This window comes from Maylandia zebra, linkage group LG16, assembly GCF_041146795.1.
Source record: "Maylandia zebra isolate NMK-2024a linkage group LG16, Mzebra_GT3a, whole genome shotgun sequence".
NCBI classification, from domain to species: Eukaryota; Metazoa; Chordata; class Actinopteri; order Cichliformes; family Cichlidae; genus Maylandia; species Maylandia zebra.
In genome coordinates, this window is record NC_135182.1 from 29,367,278 (window position 1) to 29,384,848 (window position 17,571).

General features: G+C 41.6%; 1 protein-coding gene across 1 annotated transcript; it reads right to left on the reverse strand.

The window, feature by feature from the left end:
* Positions 1-14,524: 14,524 nt before the first annotated feature.
* Positions 14,525-17,373, reverse strand: LOC143412962 (CD276 antigen homolog). The gene is made up of 5 exons (XM_076874931.1): positions 17,322-17,373; positions 16,774-17,136; positions 15,515-15,808; positions 15,314-15,411; positions 14,525-15,109 (listed from the first exon to the last, which is right to left on the reverse strand). The coding sequence occupies exons 1-4, from the start codon at positions 17,359-17,361 to the stop codon at positions 15,326-15,328; spliced, it is 783 nt and encodes a 260-aa protein (XP_076731046.1). The 5' UTR covers positions 17,362-17,373; the 3' UTR covers positions 14,525-15,109; positions 15,314-15,325.
* Between the last annotated feature and the right edge of the window lie 198 nt (positions 17,374-17,571).

Genomic DNA, 17,571 nt, shown 5'->3' on the forward strand with positions numbered 1-17,571 from the left:
TTGCCAAGCTTGTTTCACCTCAGTGACCCGAAGCAGAGAGTAAAACCAGCACCTGTTTCTCAGACCAATCCTCCTCAGTGCTGGAATCTTTCCTTCCCATGGAGATTACTGCTTCTGCAACTCCCTGATTTATGTTTCCTACAAGAGCTCAATAATAAAGAGATATGAGGGAGAGTGGGAGGAAGAGGAGAGGAGGAGATAGAGATGGGAGAAAGCAGAGGATTTCATGGTCAACAGGGCAAACACACACACTCACATACACAATGTTACACATGTTCACCCCACACAAAGTTCATGTCTGGTATTTACTGCTTCCTGGGTCTAGCAGAGCTAAAAGACTGTTTTATTGATCTCTTTGTGTGCACATTTGAGGCTTTCTCCATCATTAAGATGTCCTCTAAGGCAGTGAGAGGTGAAGCATCTGCATTAAAATGTCAGAAAATGTGAAAATGATTAATTCCTACTGAGATAATTCATCAGTTTTATCAGGTGCCAGCTTTCAGATGGAGTCATATTGGGCCACTGTGTATTTAAGAAAGCCACAAAGCCCCACAATAATACAAAAATAATGTCTTAAATCATTAATCATTCCTTATCCTCTTTGCTTCCTGAACAGGGATAATTCTGTTCATATGTGATGGTAATTCACCAAACTTCAGCAGACTGCATATAACAGATGAATGCAGCCAGTGTAATGCCACCTATAGGTTTGTGAAGTTATTGTGAAGTTGTGGTCAACCCAGAACGTCAGCCCATATTAAAGAGGCGGGGTTTGTAGCACCTGACCAATCAGAAAACTGTACAGGTCTATTGGCAGCAGAGCAGCTGGTAAGAGAAAAATAAGGGATTAAACACATAATACAGACTGAATACCTCACAGCAGCAGTGTGTGTGTGTGTGGTTTAACAGCTTTAAGACTGGAAAGGAGCTGCATTAATAAAGTTTATTTGAAGCCAGGAGGAAAATTAACACGTCTCAGTGTCACAGCTCTATAATTAAGACACAGGAGAATCTGGCAGATTACAATTTTTATACCATTAACATAATATGTAGATGTGTGCAAGACAGTTTTATTCTTCCAGCTGCTGCCCTGAAGGCTTCGCCTGCGATCAGATTTGATATAAAGTCCGCAGGTACAAACAGTTTTCCTGTTTTAGGAGCATATATTAATTCTTAAAGAACAATAAAAATGTTTTAAAGTTGCCGTTAATAGAAGAAAAAAAAAAGCAAGAATAAAGTTTGACTAGGAATCTGTATTTCTTACTGATGCTCAACAGATAAAGACCAAGACTTTGGACCCTCTGCACGCTGATATCAGAGGGGGTGTCACAAATGCAGACTCTGTTCTCCATGTAAGGATCAGAATATAGGTTTTAAGCTGTCAGTCATGCAGAGCTACTCTAGTGGAGTCCAAGAATAAAAATATTAAGCTGGAATTGAGCTGAATGGATCCACCTTAAAGCTGAAATGATGGCACTAGTACACTTGGACATGAAGGAGCAGGTTTAATAGGATGCATCCAGCTTGTTTGTGGCAGCAACACTTATCTGTGAAAGGAGTGTTTAAGCTCAGCTTTATTGACTGAAAGAGCCTGAAGCTGCCATAAAAGTCCACGACTACCACTCCTGCTAGTACTGCTACTACTGTGACTACCACTATTACTGCTACTGCTGTTTTATGACCGAGCCTGCAGGTTGTAAAGTTACTGCTGTTCACATACACAAAAAAGATGTGTGCTCAAACACACGCACACACACACGCACACACACACACACGCACACACACACACACACATAGAAGTCCAAGGGGAGATGTGTGGGTGGGTGTCACACCTGGTCAGGTAAAATCCACCTGGCTGCTCCCCTCTTCTTCACTTGTCGTTCACCCGGCGGCTGTGAAGCGAGCAAGGTTTCCCCCCCCTGCTTTCTTCAACCTTTTGACCTCTACACTGATTATGAAACCACATTTACACACAAACATTTAAAGCATTCCTTAGACACAGTAAATTTCTCACACACACACACACACACACAGATGCCCAGCCGGCCCTGCCAGAGGCCGGTAAACTGCAGTGTTTTTGTTATTCATGGACTTGGACAGAGCAGCAAACACTAACCAAGGCTGAACTGTTTGGACAGATGTGCTTCAGTCCCTCCAGCAGACACACACACACAAACCCTGGGCTACCAGCTGACCCCCACAACCTTGACCTGTGACCCTCAGAGACGGTCTGGCTCTATTTTCAGACCAACATTTGAGCAGTGTGACACATAGAAGTGACATGAGCCTGTTTTCCAGCTCAGGGAAGGTGGACCTTATCCTCTCGTTTTAGCTGATGTAGATTTGTTCATGAAAGTCCGATTTCAAGTCATCAACCTTTGGGAGAGTAAGAGCCAAAGTCCCGGGTGGGCTGTAGGTGGAAGCCTATCCATTCATTTTCTTAACCGTTTAACCCTTGTGTCTACAAGGTTGGCTAAGCTGGTTGAACGTTGGTGTAGTTTGCTGTGTTGTGGCTAAACGTTGGCTGATTGCTGGCTCGGTGTTAGCACAGTGGCCATACTTTGGTTCAGTGTTGCGATTCTGGCACAGTTAATTAATTTTCATGCTAAATACTGTTGGAGTACTATTTCTACTTGCTTATTTCATGGGCTGTTTGGGATGTCTGTGGCCTTAAAATGCTGATTACCATATAAACAGCCAAAGCACTGAAGCTATGAGGCATTCAGGACTGCCCTAAAATTAGAGCTATGAAAGGCCCAGATTTTACTCTGTTTCACAGATCAATAGGCTTTTACTACATTAAAGCTATTACAGCCTTTTCACTTGGTTCACTGTTGTCAGTTGCCGGTTTCACAAACACCCCCCCTGCTGTGAAATTGCCTCAGTTCCCACCTGTTAACATGAGTTTTCAGCCCAGTTTCCTCTTGTTCTCTGTGTCCTCTTCCCTCCCTGCAGGGATCAGATGGGAATGATGCCTCTCCCTGCTCCCAGCTCCTTAACGCTGCCGCTGAGTGATGGGAACAGGCGACGTATGGCTACTTTCTCATGGCTGTGAGGTTTCGGTGCTGCAAGCTCTCACACAGGCCTGCAGAGGTAGAAGCAGACACACATAAATAGAAGCAAAGCAGAGACTATGAGGAGCTGAGAAGGGAGGAAGAAAAGTATAATCTTGATACACTTTTCCTGTATTTTTTGAGTCAAGGTCACAGAGGCAGGAAGGTGCAGGTGAGGGTGAAACACTAAGATAAAATGCTTTGACATCACTAAAATATGTTATTTCACAACATAATACAATGAAGACTCTTAATTTACTTCAGAATCTGGGTCTGATATTTTTTTTGAGGATCAGAGAATAAATTTCATTTTCAGCAGGAAGGGAACAAATCTTTGTAAGAGCAGATGATAATAATAGCTACAGTAATGGTCAGCAGTAGTGACAGAGTGGGGTGGTGGAGAGGCAAAACATGAAGCTAGAGTTTGTTTGCCATCAACACTGCTCCGTAAATATCCATATGAATTAAAAACGTGACTCCTGGGTCTGAATATGTGCTTGGTGAGTTTATTACAGTTTTTTACAGTCGCTAACAAGCGCCTACCCATACTTCAGATACTTTTTCTAAACTCTTAACACAGACCCACACCTACAAAACACAATTGGCCAAATGGATAATATCCTTCCCAAAAATACACTTTGTTAAATATATACTAACTCCTCATTTCAAAATTAGAACACATCTTTCTCTGCACACACTAACTGTACAAAAACACTATAAATCTGACTCAAAATGAAATTAGTCTGTCAAAGAATAACACTTGTTTTCACTTCACAAGGTACATGCAGTCAAAGTACACCAGGTTTCAAAATACTGGCTATTATTGACATTACAAAAACTGCATAGACTTTTATGTTTCAGTTTCACAGGTATTTGCATGCGAAACATGCAATCCACCATATTGACACCAGAAATGTCTTGGTTGGTAACTGTATGTCCACATGTACAGTAATGTTCACATTCAAAAGCATTCCAGTAAAAAGCAAACAAGTTTTTGTTTCTTTACTGTTTACCACAGGAGGTACAGTAGAAACACGGTATGATAGGACAGAGAAAGTTTTACAGTATTGCTTACAGTGAACAAAATATCCATGAAACACACAAGAGCATTCTGAACAAAAGAACAACAGCAAAAAGCCAAGATAAAAAGGGGGGGAGGGGGGCTAAAAAAAAGGCAAAAAAGTTGCATCTAATCTCTGCGATCTTCAGGGTTAGGCCACATGTTTTCATCAACATCACATCTGATGTCAGCCAAGTCGATGCACCTGGGATAAAACCGCCTGGTATGTCGGATCCACCCTTGGCAATCGTCAACTGTGATGTCCCTGGAGCCAGCATCCATGGCTTCAAGGAGGGACATCTGGTCATGTGGCTGATGGTCATAAACCTTCCACCGCCATGCAGAAAAGAACTCCTCTATGGGGTTGAGGAAAGGTGAATAGGGTGGAAGGAAGAGACTCACCAGTCTTGGGTGGACTTCAAACCATGTTGTTATTGCTTGCGAGTGATGGAAAGCCACATTGTCCCAGGTAATTACAAAGGTCCTCATGTTTTCACCCTCCTGACCCTGCTCTGGAACCAGGCGCTGGTGGAGATCATTGAGAAAGGCAAGCAAGCGCTCTGTATTATAGGGTCCGACCTGACATTTGTGAAGGAGTAATCCTGCATTTGCAATTGCTGCACACATGGTAATGTTTGCCCCTCTCTGTCCTGGCACATCAACTGTGGCCCTTTTTCCAATTACATTCCATCCACGTCGACGCCTTTTGGCCAGATTGAATCCTGCCTCATCGATGTATATGAATTCATGAGGGGCCTGGTTGGCCTCCAATTCCATAACTCTCTGAAACAAAGTTTATGTAAGTCATGTTAGTACTGTATACCATACTGTACTGTAACCTAGTATTGTGTAGGTTACCTACTTGCAAAGTGCAAAGCTTATAGAACTGGACATTGGATTGAATATACACTGTACCTGGACATATTGTCGTCGTAGCTCCTTGACCCTCTCACTGTTCCTCTCAAAGGGAACAGTGTAGAGCTGCTTCATCCGCACTCTATGTTTGGACAATGTCCGCGAAATGGTTGTGAGGCTGATTCTATCGATATTGTCGAATATCTCATGGTCCGCCACAATTCTGGTTTGTATTTCACGCAGTTTTATTGCATTATTTGCAGTAACCATTTCCACAATGGCAAGCTCCTGATCATTACTGAGGAGCTTTCCTCTTCCCCCAGAGGGTGGAAGACGTTGCATTCTTTAGAAAGACAGACAATTCAACATATGCATTACTGTATGACCATATTGACATGTCAAGTGAGAATAGGAACAATCCATGTAAAATGCAATACTTACCTGTTGGTTTGTTGAAAGGTGCGTATAATGGAGGCAACCGTTGACCGCCTCAAATTGGGCTGCACTCTTTCACCAGCCTCTCTTAGTGAAAGACCATGGTTGATTACATGGTCAATGATAGTGGCACGGATTTCATCACTGACTACTGTTCTTGCAGCCCTTGGAATGCCACCACCACGCATTCTTACACCTCTACCTTGCCCTCTCCTTGGGCCTGCTCTTCTCTCTGGGCCCCTTGCTCTTACTCCTCCTCGACCAGACATTACAGTGTTTGTCTTTTTTTTGTTTCCAAAAACATCACTCCTCAAGGTCTTGCCTTATGAACCCCACTGAGTCTAAGCCAGAATGGAAGAAGGTGTGGTTGGCCCAATTTACCCAACATAAATCAGCTGTGTGTCAATTATTCAATTGTTTGTTTGTTTACAGCTGAGATATATTTTTGATATTGATATTGTTTTTGTACTGATATCATTGCAGGGGCAGAGGTTTTTATACTGTATCTACGGTTTGGAATATTGTTTTTGCTATTGTGGGATGTTGTGTGTTAACATTCGTAGATACTACAAGAACAGTCCATAGTTTTGTTGGGAGGTATAACTTGTCTGTTAAGAAAATGTAAGCATTGTGGAAATGTGTTCACTGACTGCATATTGGGTGAACACGACATGAAATGTGTGAATGGTATGGCCACAACAGACCGATCCTGTGCTAATTGTGTTTAGAGTTTTGCAAATGTGACAACTGTTTGGACAAACGCTTGTTAGCGACTGTAAAAAACTGTAAATACCTGCAGCTTCATGCGATCCACATGTGCATCTCTGAAGTGGGAGGCACAGCCGTGCTTTGTGACTTCACAGAGAGAGGATCGTCAGGACCTAACCGCCTACACCTGAGAAAGGTGTCCCGTCTCACACACAGTCACACCTTTAACGATCTGTCATTTGTTAGAGAGCCGTTGTCCTCGTGTTTTGAAGATCCGTCACAGCTGTTAGTAAAGTTTTGAGCTGGCTACCAAACTGGTTATTATTATTCTTTCACTTTTTCCTGTTTAACTTCATACAGGGACACTTGATAAGCAAATAAATATTGTGGTTACCGTGTTTTTACCCAGCTCAAGACACACTCTCACCCTCGAGTGGATGTTGGAGGACAGCTTTGTTTGTGCAAAACAGATTAAAATCCTTTTTTTCCATCAGATCTCGAGAAAGTCGTGCTTGCCTTTGCAGCTTTGTTACTGGACGAGTGTAACACACTGAACGCCGGGCTTAGCAAATCATCTTTTGCTCTTTTGGTCCATAGACAAAAGATCACATTACTCCAAGGTTTGCACTCGTGTAGGATCCCTGTGTATTAGAGTCGAGTGTAAAATGGTCGTGCACCTGCATATGCGATAGAAGTGCTGTGCTCGTACACTCCTGCAAGATCCTAAAAGTCTGCATCCCAGTAAAGAGTCTGAGTTCCCAGTGTTTTAGGGAGCAGATAATAACTTTTTTGTAGATGTACAGTTGCACCTCTAGACTAAAGGTCCAGGTGAAGGTATAGATAGGATTTAAATGAAGAGCTCAAGCAGGCGAAATATTAAAAATCAAGCCTTTTAATTCAGCTGACAGCAAAGTTCAAACAGATAAACTGAAAAACAAGCCGAGGGAGCTCATCAAAACACTTTAATAAAGACACAGGTAGGGAACAAGGTACAATTAAAAGCAAAGAAGAGGTGAAGACATTCAGAGAGTAGGGAAAAACAGGAAGTAAAACTGGCCCTCCCTGAGCCTGGTTATGCTCAAGGTTTCTTCTTGTAAAAAGGGAGTTTTTCCTTCCCGCTGTTACCAAGTATTTGCTCAAAGGGGCCCGCCTGATTGTTGGGATTTTCTCTCTATTGTAGGTATAAAACTGAACTAAATTAGTGCGTCGCCTGCTAGAATAAGTTTGAGGCCCACAGAGCTGGAGTAACACACCTTCAGCGTACACACACACACACTCACACACAGACCTCACTTTTAGGCCCACTTAGTGCTCCAATGGGCACATCCATCTCACTCTCTCGGCACACACCGCTAACACGGACCCTCGAGTGGACAGCTCTGTTTGTGCACACCAAAAACAAAGTCCTATCTCGCTCTCTCTCTTTGTTAGACTCAGGGTGAGAGTTCATTTGCTGAAGAAAAGCGGGGTCAGATGCATCGATTTGGCCTTGTGACCGAGCGGGGAGGAGGAGGAGGAGGGTCTGCAGGCCTGACCTCTTCGTCACTGTTGCAGTTTTTGCTCTGAGGCTGAGGTGTTTACTCAAGCAGTGGGGGAACACGAGGATATCAACTTACCCCTCTGCTCAACTGGGAGCTAACCAGGCTTCCTATTCAGGCCGCACTGTCAGTCAATATCTTCCTCTATTCATACAAAGGTCAGCGGGCAGATCCCGGGGCAGCGGGGCCGGCCGGCGCTGAGGCCCGCGCTCTGTTTGTGTGGTAACCCCACTGCTCTCAGATAGAGTCCACCGAGAGGGGCTTTAAGTCCTTTTTAATCATTTCTTTCTGATTTATTATAACCTGGGCCGTAACTTGATGGAGCCGGGCCCTCCTCCTCCTCCGGAGATCTGAGAAGGTGTTGACACGTCGAAAAAGAAAGAAGAAAATGAATCATTGCTGAGTCTGAGTTTCTCTGAATGTTGTGCGATTGTTGACGAACACATGGCAAAGGACACGCACAGTCGGCTGCGCTTTGATGTGGAGCACATGCGTTTTACATTTAATCTGATTGCAGTGTCACTCTGTGTGTGTGTGTGTGTGTGTGTGTGTGTGTGTGTGTGTGTGTGTGTGTGTGTGTGTGTGTGTGTGAGTGAATCAAAGGGAGACGAGGCTTAGCCCGGGACACGGTGGGTGACCCTGACAGTGTGAAACGCAACCTGACAGGACAACAGGGAGGGTATATTACCACAAAGTCTCCACAGCATGTGTGTTTCACTGTGTATTTTTGTTTCACTCTGTGTGTGTGTGTGTGTGTGTGTGTGTGTGTGTGTGTGTGTGTGTGTGTGCATACGTGTCTGGTCACTGCAGGACATAGCTCACCCACATCTGAGTGACAACACAAACAATGATAGCAGGTAGCATCACATCTGCAAATCAAAGATCTCATAACGGGACTTCAGAGTGGGAAAGTTAGAGCAGAGGACTTCTCATCAACACACACACACACACACACACACACACACACACACACACACACACACACACAACCACACACAACTGGGAATTCGCTGGTAAAGGCTGCCCTCCAGTGGAGAAACAGGTGCACTATCTTGTCAACTATTCGGTTTTTAAAGTCCTGCAAACTAAATCTTTATTTCTAAATATTTTTATGGAAGATTCTCTTTCAAAAATTATTCATTTAACTTTTATAAACACTCATAAGAGTCATGCACATCCTTGGTTAACATAGGATGGACGGCGGATCAAACAAATTGAGCCGTTCTACATAAAATGAGACAAATCTGAGAAGAGCTTTAAAAAAAAGTAAAGAAAAAAAAGCATTAATGAAACTAGGCAAAACGGTACCTTCATACTGAGTGCGTGAATATATTTGAAGTACATATCAGTGGGATGAAATGCAATTTTTCTGGCATTTCTGATCCCTCGTAACCTCGTAATAGGAGCTAGCCAGATTTTCAGGGTTGAAAAACACATTTAAGCCGTGTGGGATGGATGGCTACTCCGAACAAGTCAGTTCATATGAGACGGCTCCTTCACAGGAGCAAACTTTTAATACCGGCTTCATCTTCTGGCTGTGGCTTCCTCTGGGTTAAAATAATTTTCTGATTAGTCCTGAAGTAGTTTTTTTTTTAAATCCTCGAAGGACGTTGATCTCTGAGGGTTTCGGGATCAGTCTGTTCAACTTGGGATGATTTTCTTTTGCCTCTTTTACTTATTTTACTAAACTTTAGATCAGCTTCTGTGATGCTTTTGTTTAGATATTGACTTTTTGGGTCCATTTATGAAACAAAACAAATCAGATTATGAATAAAACTGTAACTATATCTATCCACAGCAACGAAACACAGACAGATAAGAAATCAATGGATAACTTCCACCCGCAGCCTTGTTGATTATTTGATAATTTACGTAAGATTCAGCTGGTCACTCTTTGCCATAACATTCGAGCGGTATGGAGATGATCTTCATCTTCTTCATTTTTTCTTTCTGATTTGTACATTTACTCTGGAATGAAATTTGAATGTTTTCTACCCTTTATCTATAATTTTTATTATCTTTCTTGGGCTTTTTTGTCGCTCCGTGATCTTGTCCTCCTCTCCCTGAGGGGTTTCCATCTGCCATCAAGACCTGGACTTGGTTCAATGCTGTGTAGGAGCTCCAAAGTGCAATCAGTGTCTTTGCTGTAAATCAGAAACACTCCTGGTCCTCGTCTGATTGGATCCCAATCATCTTGAAGCACAAACGAAAGAGAATAAACACATTTTATGAATAAAAATGTTCAGAGCCACGATATGTGGAAGAGAACAGGATGGCTTTTATGTGGATGTTTTCTGATCTTACTGACTAATGCACATGTTTCACCAGCACTGCAACATGTGGAGGTAACGCTGGGGATATTTTGGTAAAACCACCCAAAATCGTACCCCTAATGACATCATGATTTCTCTAAATTGCTGCAAGACGTTTTCCTGACTTTCTTTGGAGAAGTATTTTATGTTGGAGCAGCTCTGAGAACTGAGTGCATAAAATATAAGATTTCTTTATGCCTCGGGATAATTTGAGCACTTGTTATCGGCTGCTGTAGTTCGCTAAGGTGAAGCTAATCGATACAGCCGGAGTTCACAACTACAGGCATCTCATTGTGGTTTCTAAGGAAAGGTAAAGGTAAAAAAAACTCAAGAAGAATGGAGAGAAAACCCTGATTAACAGACAGTCTGTGGAAACTGGGAACTATGAGGATGTGGACACATTTCAACAGAAGCAAAACAGTAAAAAAAAATCTGGACATATGTGAAATGTTAGTTTGTGCTATCGAGTAGAAAAAATGCAAAAAGGAAAATTTTCTGTTAAAAAAAACCTCTGTGATAAATTACTGACAGACAGTCTGATTACAGCTAACACAACATAGAGTACAAAATCAGTTTCTTAGCAGCAGGTTAGAGCTGAGCATAAAAAAACATGTTAATTTCACTGAATTTAGCTTTATGGCTGCTGCCATGTTATCAGTGTTGTTTTTGGTCAATAATAATTATCTGTTTATTAATTATCTGTATTTAGCAATCAATAGCAACAAAATGCTACCATTGAGGCTTCTGAATGTGGAGTCCAGAAACCCGTGCATGACATCACAGCTGCTGTGGCTGCTGACGTTTTGGGTGATTGAGGATTCGAGCTGCTGGGCCCACTGAGTCATTTTATGAAGCTTCAAAATGTTTTCAGACTCTTATTGTGAAGCCATGCTGCTGGAATAGATGCAGTATGTGGTTTAGCACTGTCTTGCTGAAATATGCCATACCTTCCCTGAAAACATGTCTTCTCAATGGGACGTGTCTTTCAGCACTGATGGTCTTTTTCCAGATGTGCAACCTACCAACTCCACAGGCACTGATACAACCCATTACTATCAGAGAGGCAGGGTCCAGAGGACGTGTTGTCCACGTTCAGAGCATTTCAGACTTTGTAGACACAGTTTTCTTTTTGTAGCTTGATGAACCTCTTCCCATTTAAGCCCACACCGAGTAGCAGACCTTCAGACTGGTCTCCTCAGCACCGTGACAGATAAAAACTATCAAAGACTCTTCTCTCTGATTTAAACTCATCATCAGTGTCCTGGTCGCTGTGCAAAGCTTCTTCTACTGTGTTTCCTGCTGCTAAATCTGTTCAGGGTGATGTTTGTCCTGAGTTTGTCCAACACCTCCATCCCTCAGTGTCTGTCACAGAGGATCCCTGTTGGGTCGTTTAGCCCTCTTGTATCTTTGGCGTTCCCGGCTCCGTTTGTGGACCGACGGGAACAGCTGCTGCTGGCTCTGATCAAAGCAGACTGGGGCCTGAGCACCGTCAGTCCCTGTGTTCAGCAGGGCCATTCTGTTTGGGATTATCACACCTGTGGTTCAGGGATTAATCCCAGCAGAGACATGGGAACCAGGAACAAGAGGCTCCCGAGAATGGCTGCACTACCTGAGTGCATGCTGGGAGTTTGGCCCCATAAATTGACTTTTTCATTTAATGATCAGTTGATTGTTCTAAATTAGTTTGGATCTAACTGATAAAGAACATTTTCAGGGAAACTGCAGAAACATGCAAGTCTGAAACTGAATAAAGTGTTTGTCATAGCCTGTATTTAAAAGATGTAACCTGTGTGACATCACCGAATGGTTTGTGAGGTTGTGCGTTTGAAGGCTGAGCGTTTTGGCTCTCAGCTTTTTGAAACCAGAGGTCTGCAGCGTCTTTGGGTCTGAAAAGTGAAACCAATGCTTTAGACTTGCAGTGTTTCCAATGACCAGCAGGGGGCGTTTCTGTCTGATTCTATGGGAGTCTGAAAAAAATGTACCTCCTTCTCACCCAGCTTATAACCTCAGTTATTTCCTGCTCAGTCATTAATTTTAAGTCTTAATGAATGCCATACAATTTTTATTTTATAAATTCTGATCATATTAGAGGGGAAAGGAGGAGAAACCAGAGCAAACTAGTGCATGCTAGTTGGCTAACAGCAACTGAAGTTTCAAAATAAATGCCAGGGGATTGTTTGCTACTGAAGTATTCATGTTGTTGTTCCAGACAGATGAAAAAAACTAAATAAAACTGAAAGAATGCCAAAGAAACTCTACATATATGTAACAAATGTCCATAAAAAGTAAACACAAGCCAGCTTGAATTAATTCAGTGATGCACGGATGCGTTTCAATTTTAAAGAATGACACAGAAAACACTCAGACCTACTTTGAAACAATCATTCGTGTCTAAAAGGAACTGCATTGAACATATTTCAGGTCTTTCGGTGTCGTGATTCTTCAGCATGTCGCCCTCCACTCACTGTGGAGACGAAATAATGATCTAAATGAATGGAAATGTCATTGACTGAACACATGAGGTCTTTACTAGTTTGGTATTTGCTAAAGTCTGACCTCCGACCTTTGAGCGTGATTCCAGCAGCGTCATGTGTCCACACACGATCAGGCCGAGCGGAAAATCCTCTCCTTGTTTGCTTAGCTTGTTCGACTGTTTCCCGCTCTGTTCCCTGTGAGCCCGTCTGTCCAACAGCTTTAAGTCATGGCTGGCTTCACCCTCCACCCCCCACCCAGAAGGTCAGGCGTCTGAACCCATCACACACACACACACGTATGTAAAAACACACCAAATACCACTAATGCCACTTGTGCAGCAGCACCTTTTCTCTCACATTGTTTGACAAACATGGGCTTAACCCTGTAGGACCCTTAGAGACACACACTTCATTAAAGCAGCCACAAAGGCGGCATCTTAAAAACACTCTTCATTTTTCCCAATTTACCTCGCAGCTGCAGACGAGGGACAAATTAAAGGAAAAACTTGAACTTTTAACCCTACAGTGAGGAGATTCGGTGTCTCTTGCAGGGTTTGGGTCCCACATTTATGTCCTAAGTGGTGTCATCTTCAGTAGATCAACCAAAATGAGCTGAAAATATAATTGATTAATTTGATTTTCCTGTCGTGTCATGACTAAATCAGTACGCCCAGCTCAAACAGGCTCATAAATACCAATAAAAAAAAAGTTGATCCGAGGAGAACTATAACCTACAATTACTGAAGAAATAATCCAATAAACCAGTTTTTTTAACTCACAAGTGACCGAGCTACTTTATTTTAATGGCTGTTTGGGTTTCTCACACCTGTACCTTGTCCTTTATTTGTGATGGCTACTCTAAAATATTCTAATGCAAAATTAATCACAGTTTTCAATCATGTAAAATAAGCTAAAACCCCCACAAATTGTGCTTTCTGTAATCCAGTACGCTTGTATTATTTTAACATCAAAACACTGATGAACCAGTAACTCCATAATACTTTGATCAACAACAAATTACTTCCATGCTTCAGTTTCAAGCTAAATGTGAACAAACATCTGGTTTACAGATGTGGAAGTCTTCAAGATTTTTGTGCAAAAAGATGAAAAAAATATTTAGATTCATGAAATATCTGAAAATTGTGCTAAAAGAGAAGTTTATTTATGTAATAATAACTACAGAGAAATTACAATAAGATCAGAAGACTGCAATATTAAAGAGAGAGAGACGCATATTTCACACAGCTCTGCATTATCCGCACCATTAGCCTCAATCAGTTTAATCAGGTCCTGTAAAATCTATGAAAAGATGCAGAAGGTTGGTTGATAAATTCATGGTGGGTTATTAATCATGTTCATGAATAATAACATCCACAAACAGCAAAAAACATGGACATATCTTCAAGATCAGTAAACTGAAGCCAGTGTGGACGTGACTTAAAACTGCTTTCTCTCCACCAGATGGCGATAAGCTTTGGTCATCTTGACCTCTGTAATCTCTTTCCTTCTGATTTCATGGACTCAGTCGCTTATTTTGGTTCACACTGAAAAAAAAAATAGAGTGTTTTGTATTTTGGTCACACAACTGATGACTGAGGGCTGCTTTCTGTACAGCCTGCAGGGTGGAGTCAAAAGGGGGGGGGGGGGGGGGGGGGGGGTCCTTCACCATATTTCTCTTGAAGTCTGAATAAAACATTTTTCAGCTTATAATATAAAACATAAATATACTAAAAAACATGTATTATTGTAAATGAAGCCACCCAGCAGCATAAAAAGTAAGGTTGTAAAGGTGCTTTGTTGTTTGCAGTCCAGCGCTCTCCTCTGCCATTATTATGGGTTGCAGGGGGAGACCATTATGTTTACATCTTGCCACAAAGTTATGAGCCAATCACAATAAGGCTGGTGAGTGTAGTTCACTATGCCATCAGCATAATCTGAATGGATTTCCAAAACTTTACAGGAACCACCAGGAAATATCAGGAAGAACTAAAAAACCTTTAAACTTTAATGGCAAAACTGTAAAATAAGAAACAGAAGCATAAGTAAAATAACATTTTATTCATATAGATAAATATAACAAAGTGCTTCACAATCATAGTGCTAAAAAAACCAAACAAGTTTAAAAGGAGATTTCTGCTGCTTTTCAAAACAGATCACTCCCAGCACCCTCCCCCATCACCAGTCCTTCACTACATCCATGAATCTCCGAGGTCTTCCTCTGTTTCTTTTCTTCACGTCTCGTCTGCTCTCATCCACCTTCACAATCTCTACTCCTTTCATCTTCTGCCCGCACTCCCTTCACTGAACACAAAACTAGCAGGACTATTATTATCCACCTCGAGGTTTTTGACCCACATGTGTGCGCAATTGTTCCTTTTATGAAATCCTGAAGTAACTACTGACACGAAATGGATGAAACCACACAGGGAACCTGATCCTAGGTGTGATCTTTTGGTTTCATTTTTCTGATTCATGAAACTCAGTCTGTGTTTTCCCGTCCAGGCCAGACTGAAACTGGATAAGCAGCATTTTCAAAAGTCTCTGATTTGGGCTTGCAATAAGACTGGAGTAGTGTGGCATAAATACACTTATAAATACATCAAAAGTCACACAAACTTTGGTGTACTTTGAATATCCTAGACCAGCTGAAGTCGTCCACCACCAAAACCAGGCCCTGAGAAAGGAACAGAAAATAAATTAACAGATTTTTCTATCTTCAGGTGGACAAAATACACAGATTAATCTATTTCTAATACCTGTATTCAAAATGTAAAGGCACTAAGATGTTGCTGTGTCACATACACAAGAGACAGAAACACATACACGTCCTTTAAACATATATAAACCTGAAAAAAGCTTCTTCTGTCGATCAACTCACATCATGTGTGAACTACAGCTGCTGCAGAGCTGTTAGAAGAACTGCAGCAGCCACTATGAGACCTGCAGTCCGGCCAGGTAAACTCCACACTGCTGCACCTGGAGAAGCAGAAAGACACAGTCTGTATCCACAAAGCTCTTCCTGTTTCCTGTTTTCTGACTCAACATGTTGAAAACAGGGCATTATGAACTTTTAACCTACCTTTGCTTAAAGTATAAGTGGCGTTCAGAGTCGTATTTGAAGTGGGGTTGTGGCACAGACAGGTAATGGCTCGGTAATGATCTGCAGGGATGTGGAGAGTGCTGCTAGAGGTGTACAAATAGTTTTCAGGATCCTGCTCTGTCTTAGTGTGGACATGCTTCGACTCAACCAAGGATTCAGAGTGGTTGTAGTGGATGGTCCAGCGTATCTCAGGAGCTGGAAATACACCATGCAGCGTGCACACTGAAGTCATTGTTTTAGTGTTTACAGCCAGCTTGAGGTGCTTGTAAGGCACTGAGGAGAGAGGGGAAGAATGTTAAAGTCAATTTAAAAAAAAGTCCCTTTCATCTTTAAGAATGCTTGTTCGGTTTCGAGTGAGAGTTAGATTAATCAAACTGATACCATCATTCTACCTACTGAGGTTTTGCAGACACGTGATGACATTAACTTGTCTGACATCGAGACTGGTCATGAGGGGAAATGAATAATTCCTGACTGGTTGGTGGTAGTTGCTGGGAAAATGACTGCTAAAGTCACACAGGCCTACCGACCAATCAGTGACCTGAATCTTTCCCTAGCAACCGATCTGTTGCTAGAGAAAAGCGTTTATTCCCCAACCGGCTCCCAAAACCCTCTGTGATCAACTATAGTTTGCATGGTCATGGCTAATAATATCCATCCACTAATACCTTTAAATCAGTAGAAGTAATTTCTTCTGATCGTTAAAGCTAACCATAAACCCAGTTTTATCCAAAGCTAACAGCTAGCCTGTTGTATTCCACAGCTAATAACATATTTCAAAATCAGCTAAATCTCTAATTTTTTTCTTTATTTTATATCTTATATCTTTAGCTAGCAGGTAGTTAGCCAAATGTTAAAAAAAAAAAAAACGCAAAATTAGTTCGAAGGTTTATGTTAAAATAAATTAACTTTAGAGAATCCCAACTGTAAGGTCACTTTTACTTCATGACCAGGGCTGGGTCAGATAACTCTTACATGTAGTGAGTTAAAAATAAATTACATGGGAAGTTGCGTCTTTAGTTATGCAATCCATTATGATTTAAAATCATGTGCTCTAACTAAAGTGAAATTCACAAAAAGAAAAGAGTTCACATATCTTCTCTTTAATCCCAAACAACTTATGCATATTTAGTGTGAACTTTGAGTGTTAACTCAAAAAAGCCTTTTTCAGAAATTTCGCTGGTATACTCACTTCTTCATAAAACATAAACATCAGCAAAGCCAACTTCCTCTCTTACCTGTTACATACAAATTTGCATGGCAAACTTTTGAGGTCTGCATCACTGTCTCCGAACCATTAAAAACTGCAGCGTAAGCTTCAAATATCCTCCCATTATCTCCAAGAGTCAAATTCTTGACTAGGACTGAAATATTTCCTTTCGTCATTTCCTGGGTGAAGGCCGCGGTCCTGTTCAGATAAGGGTCTTTTACATGCGTGAACATTGTCTTTCCTTTATTGAAAGAGTACAAAACAGCCTTCCTTTCATCCTGCCAGTAAAAGCGAAGATTTTTCAAGTTTGTTTTAACTGGCACGCTACATCCCAGGAGTGCTGAGTCCATGATGGTTGAGTTGACATTGTACACAAATATGGCTTCAGACACTAAAATGTAAAAAAAAAAAAAAGGAAAGCAGTTAATGAGTCTCAAACACCGGTATTGGACTTTTCGATGATGCAACAAACAGCCATGTTTAATATGAGTTTCAAACCCAATCCCACAGAAACCAGCTGACTTTGTTTCTTTAATGTAAACACACAGGCTTTGCATAAAAATATATAAAGCTTACCAAACAGGAGAGCAGAAAAAAGTCCAAGCAGAATAGCCATTTTTGTGAGGATGTTTCCTATAAATCGAGATGACAAAACTGATTTTAGACGCGTGGTGCCCAGGCATGGTGCATCTTCCGCTTCCTCTTATGAGATGCGGTAGACGTCATCGGGACTTCCCCTAAATTCGCTTTGATGACCATTTTAAAGTAATGACGCATGTCTCTAACAGTTCTTTGCTATTTCTGATTCACAAGAATATGGCTGACT

What these genes read in the sequence shown, in the direction of transcription:
- LOC143412962 (XM_076874931.1), bottom strand. Translation starts at nt 17,361, where the DNA reads ATGGCTATTCTGCTTGGACTTTTTTCTGCTCTCCTGTTTG. An exon ending in TGCAAATTTGTATGTAACAG is followed by an intron (nt 15,809 to 16,773) that starts GTAAGAGAGGAA and finishes CTCTCTCCTCAG; the next exon opens with TGCCTTACAAGCACCTCAAG. An exon ending in CACTTATACTTTAAGCAAAG is followed by an intron (nt 15,412 to 15,514) that starts GTAGGTTAAAAG and finishes CTGCTTCTCCAG; the next exon opens with GTGCAGCAGTGTGGAGTTTA.